The sequence below is a fragment of the Lonchura striata genome, chromosome 2, assembly GCF_046129695.1.
Source record: "Lonchura striata isolate bLonStr1 chromosome 2, bLonStr1.mat, whole genome shotgun sequence".
NCBI classification, from domain to species: Eukaryota; Metazoa; Chordata; class Aves; order Passeriformes; family Estrildidae; genus Lonchura; species Lonchura striata.
The window spans coordinates 35,762,530-35,778,609 of NC_134604.1; the positions used below are offsets into that span (position 1 = coordinate 35,762,530).

Genomic DNA, 16,080 nt, shown 5'->3' on the forward strand with positions numbered 1-16,080 from the left:
TGCTGCATATATAGTTCCCAGAGACTGACCTACACCCTGGCTTTAGCATTGCAGGAAAGTTCAGTGTTTATTATTAGTTGAAATAGCTGATGGAAAGGCCACGTTAATATTCCTCCTAGCTAAAACCCCTCAAGGGACTAACAGCAGGGTCTTGTGTTGTGCTATATCTCATTAACTGAAAATCTGTAGTGTTTTCTCAGGCTTGAACAACCATATTTTTAAGAGTTATACTCTGCATTTCAATTCTGCTACGCACAAGTTACGAGAAAATCTTTAATGGTCTAGGATCAATCTGAAAAAAAAATCTGTAATTCTGTTTCAAATGTGAGTTCACATTCTCTTTCTAGTTAGGTATGCTAGAATGCAATTCCCTTTGCAAATATTTGACGTAATTTCTGAGAAGTCATAGAATTATACAATGATTAAAGAATATTTTGGGTTGGAAGGGAGCTGTAAAGGTTATCTACTCCCAGACAATGCAATGATCAAGGACATCTTCAACTAGACCAAGTTTGTCAGACCCCCATTGAGCACACCCCCATCCTTGATGGGCATCATCCAGCAGTGAGGTATCCACAGCTTCTCTGAGCAACCTGTGCATCACCACCCTTACAGTAAAGAGTTTCTTCTCAATATCTAATCCAAATCTACCCTCTTTCACTTTAAAGCAATTACTCCCTGGCCTGTCACTAGAGGTCCTGTCCTTAACTTTCTTTGAAAGGCACAAGTGTCTGACTTTAACTTATTTTACTCTGTGAGAGTATAGGGTGCTTCTCACTGGAAAATAAATCACTTTTGCTTCACTTTGCTTCCTAGAGTGCTGCAAGACAGGATCATCAGCAAACTGAGCTAAGGGACCAAACTACACTTTCAGAGAGGCATAAAGAATCAAAGTGCAATGACTCATCAATCCATTTTCAGATTGTCCTAGCCTTATTATTTCTATTCAATAAGCACCATCTATTTTCCTTCTCTGTATGATTTTTTCTGTTCAACTTTTAATATCACAGCTCCATAATTTGCCTTACATAAAAAAGCAAAATTACATGTATATTTGTGCCTTGATATCTCTGTATTTTTAAGTAACTGAATGGATGACAGATTGATTATTTACAGGTTGATTGCAAGGAGATAAGAGGCTGCAAGATGAACTTTGATTTCATTTTGTATTTTCAAGCTTCAACATAATTGACAGAGAGCTTTTCAATAAAGTATTTCTGCTCAGCTTTACAACAGGGATGAGAAGATAAATGTTAAAGTTCCCTCATCAGACAGAGGACAACTAAAAGAAACTGATGAGCCTGGCCCAACAAGCATGGCTTGTAAACAGATCCCACACTGACAGGCTGCTCCTTCTGTCTCCATTTTATTGGTGACAAATTATTAAATCTTTGTCTCGAAGAGCCGTTCAACTTAGCAAAGAACCAGCTATACTCATTTAAAGATATATTACCTAATGTTATACAAAGTAAATAGCATTTCTCCCTGAATTGGAATAATTTTCTCCTGTGTCAAGTCTGTAGATATCAAAAATGAATCCATATCAGAAAAAAAAAAAAGGCAGGAAAAGCACAGATTTACGTAGTACAAAGACTTAAAAAACTAACGTCTCATCAAAAAGTAAAAACTACTTTAAGGCAGCTCTTGATGTGCTCATCTACAGGAGCAAATTATTTTCATTTGCATTATTAGGGGATGAAATACCTTGTTCTGCTGTCAGTAATTACAGTAATTTGTGCAGAAAATGACATAGGTCCTATTTGTTAATGACTGGCAAACTGTGATCGACTGTCAGCATAAATTTGGTTCCTACACCTGAAACAGCTGGTGTATTTTGTGCATGGAAAGTGAACCATGTTTTAGGATTTGAACTCAAGTTAATATATAATGTGAAAACAATCGGGGTCTTATCACTGCAGTCAGTCCAGATGTCTGTAACTGCTTATCTCTTGGCACTGCAGAGGAGCCATGTATGTATGTAGTATCAAGAATTAAATAAGGTCAAGTGAACTTTAAGAGCATGAACAATGGGTGAAAAGTGGAAAAAAAAAAAAAGTCCCCCAAGTTTTTTTTAATTGTCTGTGGAAGAAAGGAGGCAGTCAGGGAAAGGGGACTTTTCTTGGTTTTATACCAGTGAGATCAGCATCTGCCATGCTGATCCCATTTCCAAATACTTGTCTTCAAAATTAAAACTTTAGAGAGCTGGTTGATTATTAGTTACATATTATTGAAAAAGGCATTTTTAACAGAAGTTGCAGTTAAATGTGGCTGTAAGGGCATATTTATGGTAATGAGGCTAATTGCCTTAAAAAATGGAAAAAAAGGGACAATAGAGATAACTTCATTTCCCCCTTCTTTCAATCTATATGCTTTAATTATACTCTAGATTAGACATTCTCACAGTGCATGCGAAGATGGTTAAATGCAACATTCTCAAGCCTTGTGCTACTGTTATAAATGAAAATTTATTCAGCCAAATTAAAAATAAAAATAGTTTTATTAGTGGTCAAATTCTATCTAGCCAGCCACAGTAAAAAAAACACAGAGCTGAGCCCGGGGATTGGCCCTGGGTGTGCAACAAGGAGTCAGCCTCAGGAGAGGTTTTCTCCTGTGCCCACACACCTCCATCCTGGCACAAGCGGTTTTTATAGGGAAAATTCTGCCTGGAGCCAAGATTTCAGCAGTCTTTTCTTCTATTCAGAGTCCACATGTTAATAAGATTTTCTTTTTTGGTGATGAGGGAGAACAATTCAGTGTCTGGCGTTGTTGAATCCCGTGATGAAATTTACGGAAACACTGCATTCACATGTATTTGTCTGAGGATTTCCATGATATCCATCTTGGTCGCTCACACCGATGATCAGCACCTGGGGTCCCCGTATCTCTCCAGACATGGCCCCATGGCCCATCTCCTGGCAAGCTGTACCTTCTTGCTTGTAAATCAGCTTCCAATATACACCCGGTCTCGCCGGGGGTGGGGCTAGTACAAACGAGCATACAAGGAATGGCGCAAATTATGTTTACTACCCATGACACTACTCTTGAAAAGGTGTGTTAAAGGTTTCGTATTTGATTCTCTAGTCAGGAAAGAGGTTCATAATACCAGTGTATTTTTCAGAACAAAAAATTGCAGAAATACTGAATAAGCATTATTATTACTACACTTTTTTGTTCCACTGTATATCTGCCTTAGCTCTCAAGAGCCCTACAAACCTTTGATTGTTAACTTCCCTTTCTCTTTCTTAAGCTTAGGAGACCAGTTTTATTTTTCCCTTTCCTCCCAGCAGGACTTGTGCTGTAAAGGCATATTTTTATTGACTGTTTTTCAGGTGCATTCTTAGCCTAAACAGCCAGTTCTGTCCTACTCACTTTAGCTACTTTCTTCTGTCCCTGCATATTTCCTTTTTGCCACATCCTTCAAATTGAGTTGGCAGGGCAGCAGTGATGACCTTGCAGTGCTCTCCATAGGAGTCTCAGATCTATAATGAGGGGCCAGGTACAGAAGTGTAGTGCCAGCAAAGGGGATGTGTGAACCCAACACCATCCCCATCTGCCAGCTCCTACTGCTGCCATCTATGTGGATGATGGTCAATACGCACCTGGTCTGTGATTCAGGTTAATTTGGTTTGGTTTTCATGCCATTTTCAATTTGCCATTTGGTTAGAACATTTTCATGGCTAACACAAGGCAGGCAGTGCAGGGAGCACATCAGAGTTTTCTCTTTCAGCATTAGTGAGTTTTTAGGTCAGCATATGACAATTTAAAAAATGCACTGTGCAACATTCCACCTGGCTTTTTTGCTGCTAATTAGGACAACTGGCTGCTTAAAATCATGGAATGGTTTGGACTGGAAGGAACCCTAGAAATCATTGTATTCCCTCCTCCCCGCCATGGCCAGCAACATCTTCCACCAGACCAGGTTGCTGAAAGCCCAACCTGGCTTTGAACACTTTCCTAGGATGTCTTCTTCATCTGTAGTCTTGTATAGCCTAGTTGATTTTTGCCCAAGTGAATGCAAGAGCAAGGCTGAGGATGGGATTAAAAAACCCAAAACAAAACCAAAAACCTCTTGTCAAGAAAATTGCTGGTAATGTAGAAAAAAAGTATGAGGAAAAAAGTGGGTAGCCTTTAGCAGTCCCCTCATATCCCGTTCAGCCATACAGGCCACTTATGCTGTGTTTAACATTATTCCCTGCAAGATATAAATCATCCTGTCACCAGGCAACCAGCCAGATGATGTCTACCCTGACCAAAAATTCTTGTTATAGAGTTTTTACTGCCTCTGGATCTGAGGATTATTTATCCTTGAGGGTGCACCAAAATTATACCAAAAGCTTCCTGCATGCAAGGAAGTGACCATTCATTCAGTTCAGTTGTAGGCATGTGGAGATGTGAGAGGAGAAAGGCACTTCAGATATAAACAGTTGATCCTCTTCCTAAGTGGCAAATCTTGGATTGTTCTGTTTCAAAACACTAATCTTCACTTTTTTAAAAACCTAATTTGACTGGTCTTAACATGAAATGTTTAGACTTGGTGTATCATGTGTTTATTTCCAAAACAATCAAACTGCTTGTTATAATTCTTGGTGTGTCAGAATATGTCAAAAATTAAATAATTTTCTTTTTCTTGCACTTACACTGCTAAATTGTGACAGTGTGGTTTAATATGATTTTCAGTGAACTAGAATCCTCACTAATGCTTTGAAAGTCAGATTATTGTGAATAATTAGGAAAATTCCCTGATCTTTTCAAGTCAAATTGTAAATTATTCTTAAGAATTACTGTTATGCAATTAGGCCACTGCTTGTTGTCTATGCTTTCTGGGAATTTTATTCCTAATTAATTTGAATAAATGTAAAAATATAGAATAAACACAAGTTCTAATGAGGCTCTAAGTGTATTTTCCTAACATGTTGTTTCCTTTCTTTTCTGCTACATCTGAGGAGAATGTATATTTAGGGATAAATATATGGAAGCAAAATGTAATACTAGGGAAAATATTAGACTGCAAAACAATAGAAAATAAGTGATTGTTTTAATTTGCTTGTTAGAAAACTTCTTTACAAATTCCTACAAATAGCAGTGTAATTTAACAAGATATGTTTTCAAGGCTTTATGAAAGATTATAGAAAGATTAGCTTTACTATTATGGTGATGTAAAACAATGCTTTATCTACTATACTTACAGGATGATTGTTTTTAAATATGCACTAGCGGCACTGCAGCTTTATTAACATTTGCATCATAATCTCCATTTCCCATAATTTCTTAAGCCAAGAAGTGTAGTACTGTCTCTTGAGAGTGGATTTCTTTCTTTTCAGTCTTTCCAGTCTTTCCTTTCTTTCCTTCCATTCTTTTCTTTCCTTTCCTCCCCTTCCCCCTCCCCTTCCCCTGCCCCTTCCCATTTTCCCTCACATTTCCCTTTCCCTTTCCCCTTCTCCCAAAATATAAACATAGTTGGAAACTAATAGTTGAAGTTGTTTATATTTGCTTCTGAGGCTACAGCTGAGCAACTCAGCAAGAAAATACCTGAAATAGCCACATGATTTTTTTTTTTTTCCCATATTCTGGACTCTTCTGTTTTTCTGGCTTTTATGGGTCTCAGATGACATTGATGAACTCTATGTCCAAAGAGACGATTCCCATTCCCCTGCCTCCAGCAGAAAAGCAAGCTCAGAGAATGCAGTGGTGAACAGGGGTTTTCCATCACATCTCAGCAGAAAGCTGTTTTGGAACAGATGTAAGAAACTGTTGTTAGCAGCATCATAACCAAATTTTTTAAACTACAAATGCTGTAAACCTGCTTAGATATTCTCAATCAAAGATATGGAAATCAGCCTGCCGTCCCTCCATCACCAGATACCAGCTACCACCACAGTCTCTTCTCTGAGTTTTAGCTGGCTGCTATTTTTCCAAGCCTTCAGTCCTTCAGAGAACTTTGTGATAGTATGAATGTACGTATGCAGCAGTGTTGTGAAGCCCTTTTAATCTCAGCGAGATCAATATCTCTGTTTTCATCAAGAATCAAGGACACACCTCTGCACATTTTTGCACTAGGCTGTGCTGCACGTTTGTGTTACTATAATGCTTTAAATGTCAATGATCCTTTTTATTAAATCAAGAATAGTTAAAATTAGAACTAACCATACTATTGTAGTTTACTTTGAAAATTTGAATTTGCAGAGCTAAAAATTCATGCAGATAAAGACAAATAAGATGAAAAATTTTACTGTTTAATTTCTATTAAAACCTCAACCAAAATCTGTCTCCATACAGCAAAGTATCAGTGCTCATTTGCAAGAAAATAATTCTCCTTGCCTGCTGTGTAATCCCAGCTGCCATCCAGCCATAGCTGCTCTTGTGAGCAGGCAGGCCATACTCAGTGGAAGTGCTGTGTGTGCTGCTCAGTTTGATCCTCGGCAGAGGCTGTACTGAAATCTGGCATCCCTATTGCTTCAGTAGACTGGAGAGGTGATGCACTGGGAGGTAGTGTTGGGATTAATGAAAATAATAACTGTAAAAATGGCTGTGGGCAGGAACAAAGGAAATGTGTAAAACCAGTTGGATAAATACCTGAAGGCACGAATATATAATGCCACACAGTGTAAGGGGAACAATAATTTTCACATTGTGTCAGATGTTTTTGGACAATATTCTTCTTACCTAGTGGCACTGTACATCATTTTTATTCTATCTGATATCAACTGGGAAATAACCTGAAACATTAGATATTTCTGAAAGAAAATGTCAAAACAATAAGGAAGATGCTTGAAGTTTTTGACCCAATGCCATTAGAAAGAAACATGGGATAACAACATGCTATGTCAGATGTGTAGGGACTTGGGCCTTCTTCGTGGTCTAGGCTATTACCCAACTGTTAGTTACAAAAAGAACCCTCTGAAGTGATCTGGGAAGCAGGGTCTGAAGCAAGACTTAACAATGGCAATGAAATTAGACAGCTTTTAAATATGTTATGAATATTGGTAAAGGTTTTATGGATCATACTGTATTTTAGATTGACTTTTTCATCCACAAAACAAAATGTAGGCAAATTTTATTCACATAAGTACTTCTGGCATAAGATGTCACATGCATCAGTTATAAGAATTGCTATAAGAACTCACTCAAATTGATATTTGGCTCCACTGCTACAACATGAAGGAGATGCGATAAAGTGGCTTCATATTCTTGGGATTAATAGTTTCTCAAGAACTGATTCATAGGATGACAAAGAAAGAGCTCTGTAGAGGAAGATTGGTCCCTCTTTGTAAAATTGTATAATTATTGTGACAGAAACTTTAATTTTTATTTTGTGATGCAGTTTATTTTTGTATGGACCAAATAAAAGAGGAATCTGCTGCCAATAATGAACAATAGTCATAAGTCACAGCTATAACAAGCATATTAATTGTCCACAGTCCTGAGGTGTTATTGTAAATATGTGCTATATGTGTCCTCCAGGAAAGCTGAAACTGGCAACAGGAGGCTTGAGCAAAGGGCATGGGGAGACATTTCCTGGTACTCCTTTGTTTATAATTAATATTTTTATTGTTTGTTTACTCATATAAACTGGACATAACAGTGGTACCTGTCAAAACAAGTCAATCATTATATCAGTCAAAGCATTTTATATTCCTCATGTTCCTTTCCTCCCTGCAAGTGGAATTTGATTAATTAGAAACCTGGATTGGGCCTCATTGTTCCAGGTGTGATGATTTTAACAAGGTACATCTTTTGTTGCTGCGTTGTAGAAGTGACTGACCCTTGGGAAAGGCAGGAGCTGCCCCAGACAGGTTTCCTCATTGCCATGTCCAATTATTTGCAGGAGCATGGTTGATGTGTCGTATGCCACAGGGCAGCCAGGCTTGCAGTGTCAGGGGAGGACCTCACTGGGGCAGCTTGTTCAGGGTCCTTTCTGGTGGTGCTTTCTGTTTTGCTGCACAAAACATTGTCTTAAAATCTGATTGCACACAGTGCTCTGGAGCAAATCAGTTTGTTTCATACCTTTAGGAAACAAATGTGGCAAAAAGCAATGAGAAAATGTGTAGAGGGGGTAGTGACATTTATTCAAGAAATCTCTCAATAAGTTAACCATTTATGATCTTCCTTTCATGTGTTTCATTCACTCTCTGTTTCATCCACATCCCCCAGGGTGCATGTGCTGAGGTGGTCTGGCTCACTTGTGTGTGACACAAAGGACATGGGACATCAAACCCTTAACACATCTCTTGGCATTTTCTTGAGTGGCAACCATGAACTGACAGATTTTTTGGATAAATTATTTATACTGTCTAGGAGTCTGCTGTTGTTATGGGTGGTCCTTTATATTGAATGCCTTTCTTCAGTCTGAAAGCCATAATGTGGCTGCTCACCTGCTGATTTTTTTCATTTAGTAAACACACATTTTTACTGATATGATCTGCTTCCCTATTGGGCTTACTGGCAAGAGAATGGCAGATGTCACATACTGCAATCTTGCTGCCAACATCCCACTGTCAAGGTACAGGGTCTTCTGCTGGCAAGACACCTGTTCAATGGTCTTACAGAGCCCAGACATTCTGTCCAGGTTTGACAGAAATGACTCATTTTGATTTTTATTGCTTGGAATGCTCTGCACTGTCAGTACACATGATTTCTCTAAACTTTAGTCTTTCTTCTTGTGCTTATATTCCTACTGCCATTCACATTTCATTCATTAACATGATAATATTTCTGTTGAAAGTCCTGTGCCTGTTGTGGTTTCACTAAGTCTATGCTCGCAGGTCAGTTATGAGGTAAGGTGTACTGTGGTATAGCTAGGAATTAGGAATTGCCTGTTTTATGTCTCTAAAACAAATTGTTTTGGTTAACTACCTGAAAATCAAACACTTCTTAACTATATTTTAAGGTTATTACTTAAATGCTGCTTTCTTTGGCCTCCCCTTATTGGGAGCCATGAAACTCTTGTATTTGTGTTTTAAAATCCTCACTCTCTTAGCTATTTAAAATAAGCTTGTTTCTCTGTGTAGGATAGTAGCAAAATGTGACATCCATTTACCCACTGTGTCTTTAACAGAGGTTTTATTATTTTTAATTATTATTATTATTTATTTTTATTAGTCCAACTTGCTGGACTAATTATATGGGGAGCCTCCAAGTCTACTTTTACTAGAAAAATAGTTAGAACATATTGTTTTACTAATATAGTGATATATTTAAAACATGTATCTGGTATGACAAATAATGCAAAATAGATGTAAATACCCAAATATTTTAACATGTTCATGCTAATAATCCCAGGAAAAGGTACTACTAAATATCTTAGACTTACTAATAGTTGCATTTTTTCTGCAGTTTCCAGTTTTGATGGAATAGCTTTTGACCCTATCCCTTTTCCTCTTTCTGATACCAGATATGTCTGCTTTTTCATGGGATTATTGCACATTATTATTCACAGGATTAGTGATGAGCATTTGTGGAACCCAAATAGAAGGAAATTAGATTTGATTAAATTTTCCTAGTTTACACATTGAGGCAATATTAAAAGGGCCTATCCTCTTCAGTGATTTTGAACAAAGCTGAGTTTGACTTGGATATGCACCAGTATTAAATCCAGTTCTCACTTTTTTCCCCTCTTGAAGTAGTCTTTTCTTCACTGAACCATAGGAACATGGCATCATTTGGATTGGAAGGGATCTTTAAGTTCCAAACCTGCTACTCCTTAGTGTTAGATTAGGTTGCTCAAGGCCCCATTCAACCTGGCTTTGAACATTTCCAGGGGTGGGGCATCCACAACTTTTCAGGGCATCTTGTTGCCAGTGCCTCACCACCATCATCATAAAGCATTTCTTCCTCAACTCCATTCTGAATTTTTCCTCCATCTAATTCCTGTTGTGAGGAATTTGATCACTCTCCAAGATCAGCTGTTTCTGTGAAGCAGATTGCACATCAGCCAAAGAGGAAATGATAACTCCTGAACTGTGTTCTGATGGAAAGGTTTTCATAACCAAAGGAATCAACAAGAAAAAGGTTCTGCAACCAAATACGCTGTTTTATTGATGGGGGTGAGGAAGGTGTAATCCAATGGAACAATGAAAAATACCATTTAGAAAACATACCTTGTTCCATTGTTTGAACGATTCTCTGCTTTTAGAACAGAGTAAGAGTCTGATACAACACTAACCTGATGTAGTGAGTGACCAGAGATGCACACCAGGGTTGAGCAAACCTTTCCGAAGTGTGCAAACAGAAACCTTCAGTCTCAATGAACTCAGATTGCGAACTCTCATAGCACTGATCTTCCCACTCAGCTCTTCCCACATCCAGACCCCAGCCTTTCAAAAACCAAAAGTATGATTCACCTCATCTCTTTCAGATGTCTTGTTGAGATGAGATGAATCATACTTTAAAAGCTCGTAATGAATTTTCATTTATCGTACAGGTCGTATAAATGATAAACATAGTAGTCAGATGTCATTAGGCCATATGAATCCTACCCAAAAGTTTTTGTGTAGTATACTTTCCATGTGCCCTAGCAATTAGCAGAAATAATTTAAATAAAATTAATTGGGGCATTGTTCCATTCCGTATTCTTTCCAAGAAGAAATTTTTAAAGAAGGCAAGTATGATTAAGCAATGAAATTAAATCATTATTGATTGACATGGAAAATGTTTGTCTTCCTCAGTTTTCTTTCCTACGCACTCTCCTTTTGCTCCCCACCATATTACCTTATCTTGTTCTGCTCTTCTAAACCTTTCTGTAATCACTGCTGGTTATTTGGATGCCCAAAGTCAGACCTTGCTTACAAATGCAATGTAGCCCCTGAGTTGTATCACGTCTAAATTTTATGTAGATTGTAGTAGAGAAAGTTACTCATTCCATTATTTTAAGCTTCACTTTTGTAGTGGAAGCAGCCTGTGTTGGTGCTCTTTTGTTTTACGGTTTCATATGGCCACCGTGCTACAGCCGTGCAAACGGCAAGCAAGCCGCCCACTCAGCACTGCAGAAAATGCAGGTGATTATCTTGGCTGTTACTTGCTTGTGTTGCAGCAGGAGCAGGCAGAATAACCCACTTTGTGCAGCTGTGTGTGCAGAAATGGCCTTGCCTTTTGCACGTGTACAGCGTCAGTAAAGGGAAGAGGAGGGCATGGCAGTGCACCGCAACCTAATCTTCCATGGTCATGCCCTGGGTGAGCAGTGGAGCTGAAGAAAGCCCTCTGGCTGAGATCTAGCCCACTCATTTGCTCCCACCAGCATTCTGGAATATTTTCTTTACTGGTAGCAGCCTGTACAGATGGGGTTTAGATAAAATTGATTAAAATTATGTCACCAGGAAATATTATTCAATCATTGTTCCTTGTCCGTAACTAGTGTTTTAAAGAAAATTTTCATTCTTAATGTTTTGTTAGAATATCTTCTCTCTTCTTTGTTATCAGTCCCAGGAAAAAGTTCTTCCCTGCTGAAAACATTATAAGCTTTTTATCCATGTACTGACAGTAGCACATAAATAGTAAGAGTGATTGTGAACTTTAGCTGGAAATTCAATAAAGCTTTCTTTTAATTACCTCATACATGTGAATTAACTTCATGTGTATTGTTAATAGTCAATTAATTAAGTAGTGTTTCAATTGGAGATATAAATTCAAAGGTTTCTTTTTGTAATTTACTGGTGTGGCACCTTCCATTAAGTAGTCCATTATGGTATCTGATCTGACCTCACATCTTTTTGAAGCTAAAATAATGGTCAAATGAAAATAAAGTGGTAAAAAAAAATTAAAATACTTAATTCACTCAAAACCTTCCCTTATCTCTGTACTCATATGGCTGCTAAAAATGTTATGTGCATTAAATATATATTGTTCAGGCTACAGCAATTAGCAACATGTTTCTTTTAGGAATGAGTGAATAGCATAGATTTCATAGATAAAACCGGTGATTACTCTCTAAATCGATATAACTAGTTTTTATGTACAGAACAAACAGCTAGATCCAACTAGATCAACTAGAGAAATCCCTAGTTGGAGCAATAATCTAAGCAAGTTATTGTCAGAAACAGCTCCTTTGTTCATATAGAAATTCCCATTAGCTGCATAATCTGTGAAAAAATAGCTGTATGAAGTTAATTTCTGTGGAAATCAAGCACAGTCATTTCTGTCTTTTCTTTGAGAGATAAAATGTTCCTAAAAATTAAAGCAATGATTTGCCCATGTGTGCAATGTGTCAAAGGATATGAAATGTAGGAAAAGGGGAAAAGTGTCTTTTTTTTCTTCCCCCAACATCTATTTATTTTGCCTTCCTTTTCTTGAACCATATCATCATGTATTATGGATATCAGTCCAGAGTCTGGGTCTTTGAGTGTTTATCTAGGAATTTCACAGATCAGTGAATACAAGTTATATATTTACAAAGGACTATTGCTTTCTTATTTTATGTGTTCATAGGCACAGATTTGTGTCCTAAGGAAAAAACTCACACTTTAAATCAAACATCTACACCTTTTCTCTTTTATTTTCACTGATCCTTCACTGTGGTACAACATGAACTTACAAAACCTGTGCTAGACCTTTTCTAGTATTTTTCAAATTATATGGACAATCAGACCATCTTGCATTTTGTTCTGACAGATGGTGATGTATTTTATAGCAATATTTAACAAAATAAACTCAGAGTTTCAGTGTTTTAATGCTGATCATGGAAAGCTGAACCATAACTTGTTGATGTAGGCTGCACTGGACCCCAGTGAACAGGGTGTATAGATTCATCACTGTTCCATTATTTTTGTCTCTACCTTTCTGTAATTGTAAATGGCAAAGGATTCCCTTGCTTTAATTCTGCCCTTGACCTTTCAGGGAAAAGGAAAGAGGATGTTATTTGTATTTCTGTAAAAAATACTCAAAGTTTACATTGTATATACTACTTTTCCACTTCTGTTTAATGTTATATGTTGCATTGCTAATGTTTTGTTTACAATATCTTTTCCAGGTCTAGGATTCAGTATTGCAGGAGGGGTGGGAAACCAACACATCCCTGGGGACAACAGCATTTATGTCACTAAGATTATTGATGGGGGAGCTGCACAAAAAGATGGGAGATTGCAGGTTGGAGATAGACTTCTTATGGTAAGTATGACAAATTTAAATGCCATTTATTTAGCTAAAAATTGTTTCATATAAGGACTTTCATTCACCACATACCTTTCTGGAGATAACCAAAACAACTGCTATAATAACTATTTCCATCATCTTCATTTTTCCAGTTTTTAAAATATTTTTCTGAGATTGAAAGAAAAAAAACATTCATTGGGAAAACTAATATTTTGTGAAGGTAGTGTATTATATTACTTTGACAAACCTTTTACAGAGAAAAGAATAAATGTATTATGCACATAAGCAACAAGTCAAAATGGATCATAAAACTTAACAAACAGTTTGTCTAAAATCTTTTAAGGATTTGTTGTAGACAAATTGAAACCTGTCAAAACATGCCAGTAAATTACTTCCATGTAGCAGCTGTCAGTGCACTACTACTTACATTTCAGTACCTGTAGGAAAATTTCACATATATGTTCCATATACATGTTAAAAAACACCCCAAACATTTTCTAAATGTCCCCTAGTGCTGGTTCATTGTTTCTTATCAATAATGTTTTCCCACTGACACAGTTTCTTTAATTCAACATTGAGGGGAAATCCTGACCCTGGTGAATCAGCACAAGTTAATCTATGTCATGTATAGAATATAGATATTATACATGGATCTATGTATTCATGTCAATGCATTTGCGTAGATTTCAGCAGGTAGAGAAATATTTTTTTAATAAGTGCAATGAAAAAAAACCACTTGTACTGCAATAGCATTGTTTTGTGATGTGATATTTAAGCAGCAAAAATTGCCTTAACCTTTTTTGCTGCCTGTGAAGCTGGGCCTAATTGAGGTTTTCTTTATTTGGCTAGGGACACCATGTTCCAGTCACACATGAAGATGACCATTAATTTTACACAGAGTACTAAACAGAACTGGAAAGGCACTTAGTTGCTGGGTTGGTGACTCTTTGTCTTTTTTAATTAACTTAATGGATAGATAAAACAGTTTAAGGATCAACTGGTGTTAGTGAAACCAGTGCAAAATTAAAGTAGAACTCAGAATTTCTTTGGCATTTTGGCTCTGCTTAATGTCAGCATAATGAAATTCAAGTCACTGTTGGATGATGAAGTTTTGGCTTATTTTGGTGCAGAAATATGTAGTTTTATTTGTCAAATTTGCACTTTAGTTATTTTGCGACTTGTTGCAAATCTGCTTCTGTTCCAATTTTTTTTGTTACTTTTTACCCTGATGAGAATTCCTTGCAGTTTTTGTGTTATCTGCAATTTTTTGTTACTTTACTTTTATTTTTTTCCAATTCATATGAGGTAGTAAATATATAAAAGGAAATCAAATAGATGCAAACCTCCCACATTCACCCCCTCCAGTGTAATTTCATTAGAATTAATTTAAATAGAAATATTTTCCATACCACTGTGCATAAATTCATTCTTTTCAGATTTTTATAGGACTAGTTGACTAAGCATCTCAGCCTTCAACCTGTGCTTTACTACAGTCAGATATAGATGTTTCTTCATTGTGACAATTTTATACTTCTGAAAATGAGCAGAGGTCATTTGCATTATGTTTGATGTCTTTGTTCTTTCTTTTCAGTCTGGACTGTTTCTTTACTACATGTTGTCTCCTTTTATCGCTGCATGTAAAATGAGCAAAAACAGAAATCATTCCAAGTGTTGCCCTCCTCTAGTCATGTACATCCAGATCAAGTCTTTCACTGTTGCATAAGCAAATACTAGTCAGCTGACTCTTTGTATACTGTAGTCATTGCATCTTTGGAAATTCATTTACAAGATCAAAATCTGTTTCTAAAATACATGCAGATTGCAGCCATGTTTCTTGATTCTCTCTAGACAACTTGATTTGTTTATAACTTCTGTACCTTCAGTATTTTTCTATCCTAATTAGTGAGTTATCTGTAAATTTCTGGCATTAACTTCATATTCGGTTATGAACAGTGAGTGAAAAAATTAATTACTTTCTTTTGGCAGTGTTTCAACAGAGTATTACCCTTGTTATCTATATGGTCCTACTTCTGCTTCACTGATTTCTTATGGAATAGTATGTTCGGACCATTCCTCTTCTTTGTATTTTCCTTCTCAGTAGTACATCCTTTCTTGATCTTTGTTTTTTTTCCATCATTCTCTACAGAATTTCAAAGAATTTTTAATCCTTCTGGAATTCACAGCAGCTCCTGGGGAGCTTTTTTTGTTTTTGTATCTGTACTCTGATAATTTTATGTGAAATGCTTTCAGATCCCAAAAAAGCATGCAAATCAAATTAATATAAATTTAAGAGGCCATGAAAGTGTAGGAGCAAAATAAAAACTAGTTTTGAAATGTAAGACAAGAATGGGCCACCTGAGCATTTTGCAGCTTGATGACTCTACTGTTATTAAATGCAGGTTGCATATAGTGTGTTAAGCATTTCTGAAGATGTATTATGTGAATAATACATTGTGATTATTGTGAAATCTGTACAAGGGCGTGTTATATTTTTGTGGCACCAAGCCTGCACTTAAGACTTACTAACCTGAGCACTTGTACAAGATAATGCTCCATTGTACAGTAATCCCAAGGTACCTGTTTGGAAAATTAATGGTGAAAGCATGAGTGTTTAAACCAAAAACTGAATGCTTTTTCTAGGTATATATGAAAGGACCAGAGCTCTTCTCTGAAAACTTACATCTAGGAGAAAAATACTCCCTCTCTGTGTGATAATGCCTCTTTCTGCTGGTGGTGATGCCAGTGGTAAGAATCCCACCGCAGTGGATGTCTCGTCTTCTGTCTGCAGTGGAAAGGAGCAAAAGTAAAGCATGTAGAAAGCATCACAGACCACCAAGGTAATTCAGGGTCATCTATAGGGCCAGACAAGGTTACTCAGGGATTTATCCAGTTGCATCTCAAAAATCTCCAAAGATGGAGATTGCAGAGCCTTTCTAGGAAACCTGTTCCACAGATCATCTGTCCTCCTGGAGAAAATACTTCTGATAACCTGTTAGG

General features: G+C 37.0%; 1 protein-coding gene across 25 annotated transcripts in view; it reads left to right on the forward strand.

Moving 5' to 3' along the window:
• The window catches only part of DLG2 (discs large MAGUK scaffold protein 2), a 989,662-nt gene that overhangs the window by 693,593 nt on the left and 279,989 nt on the right, over positions 1–16,080 (forward strand). For all 25 annotated transcript variants that reach the window (XM_031505123.2, XM_031505124.2, XM_031505125.2 and 22 more), the window contains one exon: positions 12,962–13,098. In XM_031505123.2, the coding sequence (XP_031360983.1) occupies positions 12,962–13,098 (137 nt within the window). The remainder of the gene's footprint in view (positions 1–12,961; positions 13,099–16,080) is intronic.